This window comes from Carassius auratus, chromosome 24, assembly GCF_003368295.1.
Source record: "Carassius auratus strain Wakin chromosome 24, ASM336829v1, whole genome shotgun sequence".
NCBI classification, from domain to species: Eukaryota; Metazoa; Chordata; class Actinopteri; order Cypriniformes; family Cyprinidae; genus Carassius; species Carassius auratus.
This window is the reverse complement of record NC_039266.1, coordinates 16,581,151-16,598,626: the sequence shown is the minus strand read 5'-3', so window position 1 is coordinate 16,598,626 and position 17,476 is coordinate 16,581,151. Positions and strand designations below refer to the sequence as shown.

General features: G+C 40.1%; 1 protein-coding gene across 1 annotated transcript in view; it reads left to right on the top strand.

Annotated features, from left to right (window-relative positions):
* Positions 1-14,090, top strand: part of LOC113042438 (zinc finger homeobox protein 4-like) — a 75,448-nt gene extending 61,358 nt beyond the window's left edge. The window contains 6 exon segments of the mRNA XM_026201304.1: positions 2,744-2,877; positions 3,379-3,579; positions 3,928-4,045; positions 4,176-9,407; positions 9,771-10,117; positions 10,119-14,090. Of these exon segments, the coding sequence (XP_026057089.1) occupies positions 2,744-2,877; positions 3,379-3,579; positions 3,928-4,045; positions 4,176-9,407; positions 9,771-10,117; positions 10,119-11,261 (7,175 nt within the window). The 3' untranslated portion in view covers positions 11,262-14,090.
* Positions 14,091-17,476: the final 3,386 nt, after the last annotated feature.

Here is a 17,476-nt window from a genome sequence, read left to right as displayed (position 1 = left end):
TTGCATGTTTCCAGCTTAGAAATGAACATTTATTCAATTTCTGTCTTTCTAGATATTTGATTAAAATAAATTAAAAGTATTTGCATATTTCATTGAAGCCCTACAGCTATGATTTCTGTTACTGACTTAATCAATTCAGAGAGTCATGTAGGATTTGCCAAATATGACATCCGTCGGTTTACGCCTCGTCTGAAGTGCGATGGCAAAGCTGATGGACTCAAATGTCTTATTTTTTGCTAGAGCACAGAGAAAGCGGGGCTGCTCTGTGCAAGCCGAGAATTTAGAGTGTGGTATTCAAATGTTATCTGCTGAACTGTAGGTCACACTAATGCGTAACCTTAACCTCTTGTCCTTGTAAATCACTAAAGTTCTCGGAGCGTCCCAGGGTCCTGCTTTATTTATTGCCCTGTCACCTCAGCCAGACTGGCTGGACTGAAGACCAGTAAATTGAAAAGTAAATTTATGATGCCTTTATCAAACAAGTCCTGTGTAATTGGCGTTTGCAGTGGAAATACGTTTTTAAATAAAATAGCTTGTCATATATAAGCACAGTACTATTTTGCTGATTTTTCGAAGTAAGGCTGAGCTACTTCTGTTTTTGTCTATATGAAATTTTAGTCGTGTTAGATTGCATTTTGAGAACATTGAAAATTAACAGGACTAGAAATGGCCTCTCTCTTAGTGAGGGACATTAGATATATAACATTAGCAAGGTTTTTGTCGTTTGGTTGAATTATCAGAGGTGTTTAAAGAAGGCTTGCATAGGATGCGTGATTTTCAAAATCCAATTGACAGTTGTAAATAAAGATGGGTGGCCAGTCTACGGCTCTGGTCCCTGTAATGCAAACAGCTTGACTGTCATAAATCACCGTTTGATTTATCTAATCAAGCAAGGTCCTGCTTCTCAAAGACATTTGTCATTTGGATGAGAAGGGGGGGCTGTAGTGTCACAATTATTTTCTCTATTGCTTCATTGCACTGTGTGTGTGTCTGTAGACAAAGAAAAAGGGCATTCTCATTTACTGTGAGATACAGACTACACAAAGAGTTTAGCCATTGAGTCCTGACACAATATTACAAAAACATAAAGACAATGGTGTGTAGATATTTTATAGAGAGAGAGTATGTATATATATCTTTAGAATTTTTTTAAATAGTTAATTCAGTTGACTACTCAGCAAAGCCTTGTGTACAGCAGACAATGTGTTTGGTAATATTAAATGCTGCAAAAGCATTTCATAAATTTCTGAGAGTCTAGTGTGTCCATCTGCAGTGCACTTTAAATGTTTATGAAAGCTGAGAGTTGATTAAGAAAATAAATCATATAGATGAATCCTCATGTCGAGCAGATTAGCCCCCAGACCATACATTTACATTCAATATGATGGCAATCAGTGGAAGGGGCCTCATTGCATTGTGAAATGTATCTGCACCCGCTTGTCCAGGAGTCGCCTCCTCACCCGGGAAACAATTTAGTTGCAGATTGACTGGAAGATGGCGAAAATTGAAAGTTAAAATTAGAAATCCTCGTAATAAACAGAGGGGGGAGAAAACAGTACAGCAATGAGATTGGGGAGCCTTGCAAATTAGGTTTTCTGTTTGTCATGAAATGCATGTGACATCAACCCCAGAAAAAAAGCAGCAAGGATATCAAGGAGAGAAAAAAAGATTACCTAGCTATTTGAGACTGCAGACCATACTCTTGATACTCTTGGAAATTTGTATTGTGCCCTTGTGTTTTTCCCCCCTCTTGTGTCACTTTCTTTGGCAGGCTAATATGTCAGGCTCCTGATATGTAAGACCACATTAAAATAAGTAGAATGCCTTGTAATGCCAAGAATTAAAATGCATCAACACGCAGGAGATATTGAAATATACTTTGAATAAATACAGAGCAGAAAAAATACTCTTTCCCTTTTTTTCCAACATCTTTTTCACCATCCATTTTGGATGACTGCTTTGCTAAGCTTTGATTCATAAGAGTAATACACACATTTAGCCTAGAGTGACCAGATTAGAGTGAAGAACAGCGAGCAGTGCTTTCTTTGTACACTGCATATGCAGCGGGAGGATAAATTGCATTGACTGAGGAGGCTGGGACACTGTCTGTATCTGAGGATACAGGGGTAATAAAAGATTTATCACTCTGTGCAGCATACTCTAAATACATCTGGGGGCTGATTTGCTGAACTGAGCTCAGCTGAAATGGAAATAACATGGCAACCCCCTCTAATACAGAGTGTGTGGCATGGATATTCAGGGGGATGCTGGGAATGGTGATTTGGCTGTCTGTATCCCCCAAATGAACTGCATAATGGTACCGTGACCTGCAAAGCAATAACAATGAATACAAACCTCTATTTATTTGCGAATATCTTCATTCGGTTGCTTTTGTGAATATAGATTTTTTTTTTTTTTTGCTGGATCCTCTAGTATTCATGCTCAAAATCAATAAACACAATTTGTCTGCGGTGTAATTCAATTTAAATTCTTCTATAATTTCTGCTTTTTGAAAACTTTTTTTCTTATTAAATATATGATGTCCATTTCATTTGCTACATAATCTCAGTCTCACATAATGTGGGTCGCCCCAATAACCTTTTATCAGATCTACATTCCTAACAATAAGCTTATGTTACTTAAATGTGCAGTCTTATTAAAGTGAGGGTCTGTCAGGAGATTTTCAGCAGCAGGAGTCCAGAATAAGCTTGTGACAGAAGATATCCTATCTGTTTATTCACAGGAATTAATACACTGGCTAAGGAAACCCTGGGGACTGCTACAGCAGGGAAGCGGTCGCTTCAGCAGGAGAAAGAAAATGACACTCCACCCAAGAGGCCCAAATCAGCGGAAGAGAAGACGCTGTCCAATGAACAGGTTAGTTACTTTGATCTGTTTGCAAAAATGGGACTTAATAACAAGACTGAGACTTATTTATTAATTAAATTCTTGGATTAGATTATATTCATTCACTTTTTAATTATATAAAAAGCACTGTCTGTCTGATACAGGGCTTACTGAACCTTTTCTGAAAGGACTATATTAAAACAGGCAGTGAGAAGTTGCAGTTTAAATGTACTTCATGTAATGAGGACCAAGCATAGTCTGAAATGGTTAATATCAACATCCTTTGTAATTTTCTGATTAGAAATTCCAGACATTCACGTTAGTTAATTTACTTAGTTAGGTTTTTAATTAAGTTACATGAAATGAAAACTAAAGTGAATTGGAGGAAATTCGATTTTATAGACATTTGGAGTCTTGTTTTGTTTGGAATTAGATTTTCCTTTGGCATCATGTTGCAATGTCACTCATGTATAAACAGTCGAAGCAGTGCTGTAATGCATGGCAATACTATGATGAATTCTGTCTTTTCAGGTGCAGCAGTGCCCATACTGTAATTACAGTAACAAGGATGCAAACCGTTTACAGCTGCACATCATGTCACAGCATTCCATGCAGCCCATTATCAGCTGCCCCTTATGTCAGGATGTCCTCAGCAACAAGATTCATTTGCAGCTGCATCTCACCCACCTCCATAGCGTGGCTCCAGACTGTGTGGAGAAGTTAATTATGACAGTATGTGCAGCATTAATTTCCTTTAAATACAAATAATAAAAAAAAACATTCCTAAGCTGTCAGCCTTACTAACTAGATCATACTCTGTCAGGGCTGGTAGGAAATAACTTGAATAAGCATTTCCCAGGCCTAGCGTATTCTCCAAAGCGTGTTATAAACTTGAAAGTTCTCCTCCTATAAAACCAAAAAGAGCAATTTTGAAAAATATCTTTAGAAAGTATAAATCTACTTAATAATCTACTTTTTTTATTTTTATAGATCTGTTATTTGGATTAATATTTATGGTTATTGTTTATCTTATGGTCATTGGAATCTGTTAAGAGACTGATGTATTTTTTTTTTCTTCAGGTTGCGGGCCAAGATGTTACAGTGCCCAATTCCTTGCTGTCTACATCATTACAAGACAAAGTCCCATCTTTGATGGATTCTTCAGCTGTTATCCCTGAGGGATCTGGAAAACCCATGGGTAAGCATATTTATGCAGCCACAGTGTCATCTGAAATGTATGAATGGCATTTCAGAGGATTCCTTAGAAAAGTCATAATAATAGTCTTTTATAAATAAAAGAAATCTTTCCTTTTTCTGAATTTCAACAGGAAATAGCTCTAAGGATTTGAAAAACAGCATAGGCCAAGACAAAAGTGAGGTTGAACTTGCCAGTGAGGAGCTCAAACCACCAAAAGAGGCTGCCGAGGCCCCTGACTGGAAGAAAGCAAGTGGTCAAGACAGGAAGAGCCCAGATTCCCTGCAGGAGCATCTAAGTGATCTACAGAAGCGGCAGCAGCTCTCAGTCTCTGATCGCCACGTCTACAAATACAGATGCAACCATTGTAGCCTGGCTTTCAAGACTATGCAGAAGCTTGAGATACATTCCCAGTACCATGCCATCCGTGCAGCCACAATGTGCAGTCTGTGCCAGCGCAGCTTCAGGACTTTCCTTGCCCTTCGAAAGCATTTGGAGACTGGTCACCCTGAGCTGACTGAATCAGAAGTACAGCAACTCTGTGGGAACCTGCCCCTAAATGGCGACATTGCTGAAAGTGAGATGCGGGCTCTGGAAGATGTACAAGCCTTTGAGCATGAATTAGACAGAGATGAGGAACTTGACCAAGAAGGGAAGGCCAGTCCAACTGGAAGTGACAGCAGCTCCTTGGTTGATGACATGGGCTCAGAGCCAAAGCGGACCTTGCCTTTTAGGAAAGGTCCAAATTTCACCATGGAAAAGTTTTTAGACCCCTCTCGTCCATACAAATGCACAGTATGCAAGGAGTCATTCACCCAAAAGAACATTCTACTTGTTCACTACAATTCTGTCTCACATTTGCATAAGCTAAAGAAAGTAATCCAAGAGGCCTCAAGCCCAGTTCCCCAGGAGACCAGCAACAGTGTTGACAACAAACCATACAAATGCAATATATGTAATGTTGCTTATAGCCAAAGCTCAACCCTGGAGATTCACATGAGGTCTGTACTTCATCAGACAAAAGCACGAACCGCCAAAATGGAGAGTAGTACTAGTACTGGGGGTGGTAGCAGTGGAAGTACTACATCTAAAAGCCCTGTTCCACTCAATCAGGGAAATGCAGATTCTGCAAATGCACCAGTACCCTCTAACAAAGAAAACACTGTAGATGCCAAAGAAGTTGCCATGAAACAAACTACTGATCACATCCATGTGCAGTCTACCCATCCACCAACCCAGTCACCAGCACAGCTTCAGATGCAACTGCAGCATGAGCTCCAACAGCAAGCTGCATTCTTTCAGCCACAGTTTCTGAATCCAGCTTTCTTCCCACACTTCCCAGTGACACCAGAGGCCCTACTACAATTCCAGCAGCCCCAGTTCCTCTTCCCATTCTATATCCCTGGTGCTGAATTTAACATCAGCCCTGAACTAGCATTGCATTCAGCTGCATTTGGGATGCCTGGTATGACTGGATCATTCCTGGAAGATCTGAAGCAGCAGATGCAGCAACAGCATCAGCTGGGCCAACAGCAACAGTTTCAACTTTCTCAGCAGCAAGCTCAGCAGCAGGCCTCCCAGTCTCAAATGCAGCAGCACAAAGCACAGCAGCAGAGTCACAAGCCAAAAATTGAGTCAAACCACATTGCCCTGTCTGAGATTCAAATGTCCAGAGATGCTGAAGAGCACCTAGAAAAGCAGGAGAGCAAAGCAAAGCTGGATATAGCTAAAGATATTGACAGTGCAAAAGACACTAAAGATTCAAGAAAGCCTAAATTTTCAGAACCTCTAATTCCTCCACCACGCATCATCTCGGGGGCTAGAGGTAATGCTGCAAAAGCACTACTTGAGAACTTTGGCTTTGAATTAGTTATACAGTACAATGAAAATAGACAGAAAACCCAGAAAAAAAATAGAGAGGAAGAGTTGAGTGACAAACTGGAGTGTGGGCTGTGTGGAAAGTTCTTCTCCAACATGCTTATTCTCAAAAGCCATCAGGAACATGTGCATGGGCAGTTCTTTCCATACGTGGAGCTGGAAAAGTTTGCACAGCAGTACAGGGAGGCATATGACAAGTTGTATCCCATAAATCCAGCATCTCCAGAAACACCCCCACCACCTCCACCACCACCTCCTCCTCCTCCTGCCCCAGTGACCATTGTCCCTGCCACTACGTCTGTAGGAAAATCGCAGACACCATCTCCTGCACCTCTACAAACTCCTCAACAAGCGCCACCACCGCCTCCACCACCACCACCACCGCCGCCTCCACCTCCCACTGCACCACCTCAAGTGCAGCTCCCTGTTTCTCTTGACCTGCCAATTTTCCCACCACTGATGATGCAATCAGTGCAGCACCCTGGGCTACCCCCACAGCTTGCACTGCAGCTTCCAACAATGGACTCTTTATCTTCTGACCTCACACAGTTATGTCAACAACAACTGGGACTGGATCCAAACTTCCTGCGGCAGTCTCAGTTCAAGCGTCCTCGCACCAGAATCACAGACGATCAGCTTAAAATCCTCCGTGCTCATTTTGACATCAATAATTCTCCCAATGAAGAACAGATTCAAGAAATGGCAGATAAATCTGGCCTTCCTCAGAAAGTCATAAAGCACTGGTTCCGAAATACACTCTTCAAAGAACGTCAAAGAAGCAAAGATTCCCCTTACAATTTTAACATTCCACCCATGACCACACTGGAAGATATCAGACTTGAATCCCAAGTGAACATGCTGGAGTACTACAGAACTGATGCTACGACGAACAGAAGGTCATCAAGAACACGTTTCACAGATTATCAACTGCGAGTACTCCAAGATTTCTTTGATACCAATGCTTACCCCAAGGATGATGAAATTGAGCAGCTCTCAACGGTACTCAACCTACCAACACGAGTGATTGTAGTGTGGTTCCAAAACGCCCGTCAGAAGGCACGCAAGAGCTATGAGAACCAAACAGATACGAAAGACAGCGAAAAGAAAGAACTGACAAATGAACGATACATTAGGACCAACAACATGCAGTACCAATGTAAGAAATGCAGTGTCATTTTCCCCCGAATTTTTGACCTCATTACTCACCAGAAGAAGCAGTGCTACAAAGATGAGGATGATGAAGCTGGAGATGAAAACCACTCAGAGGAATTCACAGAGAACAATGAGCTAATTTCAGTAAAGCCAACTGAGTCAGCAATAAACTCTGTTGTAACAGCAAGTAGCTCTGGCTCCAGCTCTCCCTTAATGCCTTCACCTCGAACTGATGTAGGGAAGTCATCACCCAAACCTGAGCTACTCCATGAAAAAACTAAACTGGGAGAGATTGCTTCTTTACAAACCCCCAAGAACCTAAATGAGTTAAAATCTTCCAAGGCTTCAACCCCACAACCTCCACCACAAAAATTACCTCAACCACAATTGTCAAGACCCCATTCCCAGCCCCAGTCTACGACTGTCCCATCGAGTCCTCTTTCAATTGCACTGTCCTCTCTTAACAATAGCCTACCACCTCAAATGTTACAGTTCCACTGCGATCAGTGCAAAATTGCTTTCCCAACAGTAGAGCTGTGGCAGGAGCACCAGCACATGCATTTCCTGGCTGCCCAGAACCAATTCTTACACTCACAGTTTTTAGAAAGGCCACTGGATATGCCCTATATGATCTTTGATCCAAATAACCCTCTTATGACTGGGCAACTCCTCTCTGGAGCCCTATCCCAAATGCCAACTCCAAGCAACTCTGGCCTTGCTGTGAACTCTAACTCTGTGAAACGTAAATTAGAGGAAAAAGAGGATGGATCTCATGAAAAAGATGGTGCTAATAGTGCAGAAGATCAGCACAGAGATAAACGTCTTAGGACTACCATTACTCCAGAACAACTTGAGATCCTATATGATAAATATTTGCTTGATTCAAACCCAACAAGAAAGATGTTAGATCATATTGCTCGTGAAGTTGGCCTGAAGAAAAGAGTTGTCCAAGTATGGTTTCAGAACACCCGAGCCAGAGAGAGGAAGGGACAATTTAGAGCAGTTGGGCACTCTCAGACTCACAAAAAGTGTCCCTTCTGCAGAGCATTGTTCAAGGCCAAGTCAGCTCTAGATAGCCACATTCGCTCAAGACACTGGCATGAGGCAAAACAAGCAGGCTTTAGTTTGCCCCCAAGTCCAGTGATGCCTCAGGATGAAGGAGGTCAAAGTCCCAATAAGTATAATTTTGCTGACTACCTACAAATGACCACAAAGACTGAGATGAATGACAGTGAGCCTCCAACTGCATCTTCCACTCCAGTTAAACCTTCTGAGATGGCATTAAAAAATGTATTGAGCTTACCATCCGTAAAAGCAGAACATAGTGATGAATTTGAGGGGCTTAACTTGAGCTCAGCAGAGACCTCTTTTGATGCCAACAAAATTGACTTTGATGAGACCTCCTCAATTAACACAGCTGTGAGTGATGCTACAACTGGAGATGAGACCAATAATGAAGTAGAGAATCTCACAGTAAATGGAGGTGAAAAAATGATTGAGAACAGAATGAGCCTAGCACATATCTCTGACATAAATGAAGATAGAATCCCTTTCAACATGGTTAGCCCAGCATTAAGTTTCTCTGGCAAAGACAGTGACTACTTCTATTCCAGAGATGATGACCTAGATGATAGTGCAGACAGGAGCGAGACTTCAAGTTTGGCTGATCCAAGTTCACCCAGTCCATTTGGAGGTACAAATCCCTTCAAGTCTGCAAAAGCTGGTGGAGAGAGACCAGGCCACAAACGTTTTAGAACCCAAATGAGCAACTTACAGCTAAAAGTTCTAAAGGCTTGCTTCAGTGACTACCGCACACCTACTATGCAAGAGTGTGAAATGCTGGGCAATGAAATAGGACTCCCGAAACGTGTTGTTCAAGTCTGGTTCCAGAATGCCCGTGCAAAAGAAAAGAAGTTCAAAATAAACATTGGGAAGCCATTCATGATAAGCCAGGGCTCCCCAGATGGGCCGAGGCCTGAGTGTACATTATGTTGCGTGAAGTATACAGCCAGACTTTCGATTCGTGATCATATCTTCTCAAAGCAGCACATTGCAAAAGTGCAAGAAACCCTGGGCAACCAGGTTGATCGAGAAAAAGACTATCTTGCACCTACCACTGTCCGCCAGCTTATGGCTCAACAAGAACTTGACCGTTTGAAGAAGGCAACCGATGTACTCAACTTGTCAGCCCAGCAGCAACCTGCAGTGGACAATAATGCACTTCATGGCCTTAGCCTGCCAACTGCCTACCCAGGAATATCTGGTCTCCCACCAGTGCTTCTTCCTGGTGTCAATGGGCCATCGTCCCTTCCAGGTTTTCCACCAAATACACCTGGTGAGTTAGTATGACAACCACAGTGCAGTAATTAATGAACAGTTGATGCATTAAATGCTACTGGCCCATTTGCTTCCTTTGAAGAACTGTGACATTCACTTATTTCCTAAAGACCTAATGCATGCATTGACTATAACAATGTGGAATACTTTGAGTTAAACTGTGACCCCTAAAGTTGAGTTGATTTCATGCCTGTGTGCTTGTTTTTATTGTTTTATATTTTTGTTGTATCCTTCTTTTGATTAAGGGCTTGTCACAGTTTGATTCTATAACAGAGCGATAGCCCCAAAATAATGTCTTGAAAAGTAGACAAGTGATTTTGCAGTCAAATATTTCAATATAATCTGTAACACTGTATTTCAGCTTTAGCGTCTCCTGGTGCTGGCATGCTTGGGTTCCCTACTCCAGCCACCCCTTCTCCTGCCATGTCTCTCAGCAGTACCCCAACCAAGACTCTTCTTCAGACACCTCCTCCTCCTCCTCCTCCTCCCCAACCCACTGCACTTCCTCTTCCTCCCACTCCTTTGGCAGCAAACCAGACTGAGCAGCACATAAAAGATTCAGAGAAAGACAAGAAGTTAGAGAAGCCTAAGGTGAAAGAAAGAGAAGCTGACACTGCCCGTCCCGAGACTCCAATTGTGAAGAAAAGGGAAAAGCCCTCGCCGCCACTTTCAGTGCTAGGAAAATTGGGAAGTGAGGCACTGATGGACCCCAGCACAACTGCAAGCACTTCAGAATGCCATCGCTGGTGACCCAGGCTCCTTCCTAGGGGGACAGTTCTTGCCTTATTTCATCCCAGGCTTTGCATCTTGCTTCTCACCCCAACTTCCTGGCGGAGTGCAGGGGGGATACTTCCCTCCTCTGTGTGGAATGGAGAACCTGTTCCCCTACGGCCCTGCAATGCCACAGGCTATTGCTGGGCTTTCTCCAACTGCCCTGCTGCAGCAGTACCAACAGTACCAGCAGTCCCTCCAGGATTCCTTACAGAAGCAGCATCAGCAGCAGCTGAAACAAAGTGAACCACAGCAGAAAACTCCCCCTATGAAGTTAACGAGTGCACAGAGCAACTCTCTTAAACCAAAAGAGGCTATTGAAACTAAGGATGATAAAGGCTCTTCAACAGAAAGCACAAATGAAGAACCCCAAACGAATACCAAAAGTTCAGGCTTTCCAGATGCATTTATCGTTCCGTCCATCAAACACGAGTTTATATGCAGAAAGTGCCAGATGATTTTTGCTGATGAAGACTCAGCAGCTCGCCACCAGAAGTCCTTCTGTTACTTTGGACTCCCATTTATCGATCCACAAGAGACAGTGCTTCGCAAAGCCGTGAGCAAGTACAATTGCATAGCCTGCAACGTGTCCGTCAGCGGGAACGAAGCACTTGGCCAACACCTTCAGTCGAGCTTGCACAAAGAGAAAACAATCAAACAAGCAATGAGAAATGCCAAAGAGCATGCTAGATTATTACCTCACTCAGTCTGCTCCCCTTGTCCTAACACCACATCTACCTCGCAGTCTGCAGCTTCTTCTAATAACACCTTGCCTCATCTCTCTCACTTGTCCATGAAGTCCTGGCCAAATATTCTTTTCCAGGCCTCAGCCAGGAAAGCTGCTTCCTGCCCATCTGCTTCTCCTTCTCCCCTTTCCTTGCCTTCAACGGTTACCTCAACTTCGTGCAGCACCTCAGGGGTTCAAACCTCACTACCCACCGAAAGTTGTTCAGACGAGTCTGACAGTGAGTTAAGCCAGAAGCTGGATGACTTAGATAACGCGTTGGAAGTCAAGGCTAAGGCGGCGTCCGGCCTAGATGGCAATTTCAGTAGTATCAGAATGGACATGTTCAGTGTATAGGTGTGAAAAACGGATCCCTTGCTTAAACGAAAAAAGACTTTTAACTGCAGTTCCAAAGTTACTCTAACCCAAAAAATTACAGTACCAAAAGATTGACTCAGGATTGTTTTTCCCATATTGATATGCTGGCAAGAAAATGATTGATTTTTGTTATGGACAGAACTGTTGCAGATGCTTGACTGAGCTTATATTGTATACAAAAGAAAAAAAAAACATGGAATAGGAAAACTCTCACAAGTTCTTTTGGAGCTTGATTCAAGCCAAAAATTCTCACGATAGCAAATTGCACCTCAGCTGGATTGATTTCCAAATGCTAGCATGTACTGTATGGGATAATGATCCAGAACTTTCAAAGAGAATTTCTCTTAGTTTAGTTAGGTGTAATTCAGTAGCTTTAAATTCTCAGGTCAGAACATAACATTTCTCATTTGTTGAAACAGCAACCAAGCCTGCTTATAAATGGCTTTTACCAAAACATGTCAAGCTTTATTGGAGGCATTTCCTTGATGTGTGTAGTGTACCAAGAGACAATATAACTGTTACAGGACAACGCGCATATCCTTTTAGTTTGCCCTACAAGAGAGTATGCTTTTACCACTGAGGGAATTTAGAATGGTGAAGTCATGTGTATGCCCCTGTGTTTGTATTGCCACAAGCTGTATTTATATACAACACCCTTTTTTTCTTGTAGAATATATTAATAATCTGTGCCAACTCTTACCTTCTTTCTTTTACCTCTCATCACACCCTTTTCTGAAGAGGTAATAATTCTAGTTTTGATAGACTCTTGAACATTATGTGAATAGGACATTTTTTCATTTGTGAATTGCTATACTGTTATGGTACTTGCTTGTGTCTGGACTATAGTGCACTTATTTGATTTCAGTTTTTTTTATTTTTATTATTATTATTTGAGGTAGGCCATGTCTTAATTTAATAGATATAATTTTTTTGTGTTTGTTTGTTCTTTTGTTTTAATTATTATTTGTGTGTAGTTCAGCAGCGGATTGGTCCACGTTTGTTAGACCGTTCACACCTAACAATCCAGAGACATTTAACAATTGGTGCATCCATGAAAGTAGTACTGTATACTTGAAAAAGTGCAAGTTGGACAAAATGTGTTGAAAAATGGTATGAACATTTGCTTCTTCAAAACAAGAAAGCTGCTTTTTAAAAGGGGGACAATTTTTTTAAAATATACAATTATTATTATTATTTTTTTTTTTTCTGTACTTCTGTAGGACTGAACACAGTGTTACCCCTATACACTGCCATATAGTGGATAGGCTGTTTCTTCCATTCTACTCTGGGCACTTCTGTTAATGTCATGAACATAGACCATTTTCCATCATATTTAGTGATACTTGGATTACAAAGTATTATCATACAACGTTATGCTGCTACTGTGTAATGTTTTTTGTTTTAGCTTTGTTTGTTTGTTTTTTTTTTTGTTTTTTTTCTTGCCATATATTTTCAACTTTCTACTAGACAGAATAATGATTCATCACAAATGACATTGCTTTACTGTTTTTATTTCATTTTCTTTCATTTTTGGCTGTGTAACTTAAAGAATGAACGCTGTTAAGGGTGTTTAATTTTTACAAATCACGTTCTGGTTTTATACAGTTGGACAATGTGATTCATTCCAAAGTAACAGAAGGCTTAATGTATGAAAGAAAAAGGCTCGTGAACAAAGAAAGCTAAGCTGTTGTACATATTCGTAGTTGGCTGTGCATGGTACAAACTTATTAATATGAAGAAATTCAAAAATGTATTGCTTTTGGTATTCCTATTCTGAGATGAACAAGTAGCATGTAATGCAACTGTTTGACAGGTTAAATCAAATCATGCTTAAAAATTGTTTCAAACGATGAAATTAAGTAACATTTCATTTTACTTTATATTGCTGTACAGGTGTTTTTTTCTGTTTGAGGTAAAATGTCACAGTTTTTAATTCTCTTTTTTTGTGGACTTTTTAATGTTCTTATTTGGATTTTTAATATTTTAACGCTTATTTTAATCCTGAAGACACTTTTTGATTGTGTTACACAAGAGACATCTTTGCCTCCTAAGGTGCAATCCTGCCTCTGTCCAAAACATGAGCGACTGTCCTGATTCCAAAGGCTTTTAGAACTCTGCTTATGCCTTTCCCTGAATGTGGAACAGCATTTAGAGACTGAGCTGTCAGCTAGCACCGTGCGCTAAGGTGTTAGCCTGGACCAGAATGCTTCCCACACAAAGGACTGGTAAAGCAAAAAAAAAAAAAAAAAGCAAAAAAAAAAAAAAATGGAAAATACAAAAAACAAAGGATGGTCCAATAATGTAATTGTACATAAATGTTGCAACTGCACAGCAGCCAAAAAACCTTTCTACGGATGGATAGTGTCAAGCATAGGAGGACAACCTTCTAAAGGTTGATATTAGGATTGTTCTTCTGGATATCAAAGGGATGTTCAAGGCGTAATCATATTCTACACAATACGTACTTTCAACGCCTGGGTAACATAGGAAATGCACCCCAAGGTTTTAATAAAAAAAGATGCCCCTATGGCGAAAACTTTAAATAAACTAAACCAAAAATGTTATTGATGTTTTATATATAGAGAGTAGTCTCATTAGTTTTTGTTACTGTAATGTTTGAGGTCTCCGCTGTACCGTATTACGGTAATAACATGGTTTTGAAACTTTTTTATTTTGTCACAGACCTGTTGTCATAGTTGAAATGACGTTTATTGTAGATGGTATTTGAACAACTTCTTCTGGAAATAGTTCATCAAGTATGTTTGTTGCTCATTGTTGTGATACATTAAAAACTGTATCTGCAAACCACTTCAGCGCCTGGCATCACTGACTGTTTCTTTATCCTTTCACATGCTTGGTTCAGTTTAGCTATCAATACTATTGAATAACATCACACGGGAAATACACAAATTCAAGGAGCCCATCCAATCCATCCCTACCCTGAGCTCATGCTGCCAATGAGCTAGAGAAGAGGTCACATTATCCCTAAATCCACACTGAGAACATTTTTAATTTCACATGGTATGCCTTTACATGTTATTTGGTTGTAATCTGGCTTTATCCAGATGCATTGGATTATCTGTAGAAGTGTCAATCTCAAGAGCCTTTCTGCAGGTATTTGTCTAAGCTTCTCCCCTGGAAGAGATAATGGATTATTCATCAATCTACCAAGCAGATCATCCAGCCGCGACTTTTAACTGCTATTCGGCAGAGAAAAAGGACCTTGTGCTTCTAATCACTAGTCATTTTTAAAACTTGCACACAAAATTGTGGTAAATCACTTGCTTTTAAAATAAAAACAAGACACAATTTAGTAAGGTCTATCACATTTCATCCAGTAATTCCTCTTCATGCTCCAAATGCGACTAACTCTTCCCATTCCCGTTAGTGGCTAGAAATGTTTTCTCCGAGGTATTTATCGCAGTTTGGACATCTTTGATCAGCTGGAAAGCTTTATTAGGCACATCCAAATTGCTTCGTCAGCCCTGTTATTCCTCCTGTATCTTGAGGGTCACACTATTCTGTGATTGGATAGGGTTTGACCTTTGGGAGAACAATAGAAGAAGGCATTTCGGTTCTGCCCTCTCCCTACACCTTCTCTCTATCTTTCCACAGTTGTTTGCTGACATTTAAGACTCAGGGACCGAGCTCTGTATGTATCTTATGCCATGTGATGTTGGTGAATTGTTCTATTGTTTTGCTGTGGAGTGAGAGAGGTCCACAGATTTTTACTAAAGTGTCCATCTGCCTTTTTAAAAGGCAAACATAATTGCCACTGGAATACTGTATTTTTAGATATTTGAAGATGATCGGAAATGACTTCAAATACTTGGGAATTGATTATTGCATCAAGTAAATCTGTTCATATAGGATGCTTATCATTTAATGGCAGTACTTACACAGTCAAAGAGATGCAGCTGATGTGTCGTATGCTAATGTTTATTGACACATTTATGGTTGATATTTTCTCAAGCCATTTGTTGGATCTGGGGACAGTAAACTGAATAAAAAGTGATTGGATCGTTGTCTCTCTTGCCACTGAAATCCCAAGTGTAGAATACTAATTCCTGTATTTGGTCCCTGAACTCAGGTCTTTCATTTTAAACAGATTCAATTCTAATTAAATTCTGCACATGGGAATATATCACTCCTGCACAATCCCTAATTTACTGTGGCAAGTATTATGTTATCCCAAACAAAAATGCATCAGTCCAGTATATATATATATATATATATATATATATATATATATATATATATATATATATATATATATATATATATATAATTTTATATTTTTTATCCTATTTTATCCACTATTCATTTCCTAGATTTCTGTTTTATGTCCTTCTTTAATCTTTCCCATTTTTTTCATCTCCTCCTCTCACCGGTGATCACAAAAGCTATTTTAGTTTGTTCTTTGATTCATAAACTTGCTCTGGTCCCCACACCTGTGCTTCATTTACCACGCGCACCTGAGCAGTTCCTCCAGATGTGTTCGAGACAAAATTGCTAATAATTTATGCTGGCCTGACTGTAGAGGCCTTGTATTAATAGAACATTTCTGCATTTGTGACACAGACATAGATCAGTTCTCCAATTCCAATTTGCATATACAGTATCAGTAGTGCATTTGTGTTTGACTCGAGCAGTGTTCAATTCTAAATATATACATATATTCTAATTGTTTTATTACATCACAAAGGAGCTTATCCACATGGTTTGATGTTATGCAGCATATATCAACAATATCGAGTTTATATTATAATATTGAGTCCAAATCCAATTCGCTTTCACTCTCCCAATACATTGTTTCTGCTCTATACTGTCCTGTCGCATTAATGCAAAAAAAAAAAAAAGGCCAGATAAAAACAGGATTACAGGTGATAAGAGAGACCTCATCGAGACTTACAGTAAATACAAAATACAGTGTTCCTGGCAAAAGAAGAATATGGAGCAAAGCTGAACGGATCCATTTTAAGCTCCTAACATTGCCAATATCCATGTAGGCGATGTGCTCAACAAACAAGAATATCTAAGGAATGGGAGAGTAAAGAGACCTGAGAGATATCTAAATAAGCCAGAGAGCTGCACCTCTGAAACAAATCCTCACAAAAAAAAAAAAAAAAAATTGTTGTTTCGAACCAACTGGGACTTCCCAGGCAGATTGTTCTGTTATGTTTTCTGATATGCTCAGAAAACCACTCCTCCCAGATGGTTTGAGATGAAGGTTGGGAGACACTATTGCTTAAGACAGATAAACTAGTTGTATGATAGCATCCCTCACAGAGAAACGTCTTATTTCTTTCTCGCAAACAAAACAATACTTCTCTGCTGATGTTCAGTGGATTCTAGTTGAGGCCATACATCTGAAGAAACACAGTGAATCGTTGAACACCTGAGGCATTGACGACGTTTAAAGCACAGCGAAGCGTTTCTAGATTTGATAATACAAAAAAAATATATATTTTGTTAGCTTTCTGAATTGTGCATAAAGTTCCAGGTTTTGTTACATAAAATGCCTGTGTTATGCTTCAGACTGCATGTATTTTCTTCCTAAAAGTTGAACTCTTCAGATGGCTGAATAGAAAAGCGGCTTTTATAACTTCCAGCTTTTATGTTTCTTAAATCAAGAAACACTTTTGGATATTTCAGCTGTGTAAGGGTGGGCAGGCTGAAATAGCAGATGCTTTGTCAAAGCCGTCAAATATAAAGTCTGTTTGAATTACGCAAAATCTGTTCGGGATACATAGACAGTGAGATGCAAAAACAAATGTCCGTTTTTATATAATCATAACAACAGCAATGTAAACATTCACTAGAGATGAGTATCTGCTAATCTCATTTTGAGCATTTTGTTTACAAACCTAGCATGTGACATTTATGATGTCAGAAAGGTCTGGATGGTGACTAAAGCAAAATATTACAATCAGATTTGTTGTGCATGAATTGCTCTTTGTTCTGCTTTCATTATTTAGAAGGACAGATCAAAGTTTAAAAAGAATAGTTCACCCCAAAATGCCTGAAAATATGCACCCTCAAGCTGGCCAAGATGTGAATTAGTTTGTCAAAGTAAATCTAGAGAAATTTAGCATTACATCAGTTGCTCACCGATGGATCCTCTGCAGTGAATGGGTGCCGTCAGAGCGCGAGTTCACTTCAAGCTATGAGTCCATAATAAAGGTTCCTCCAGT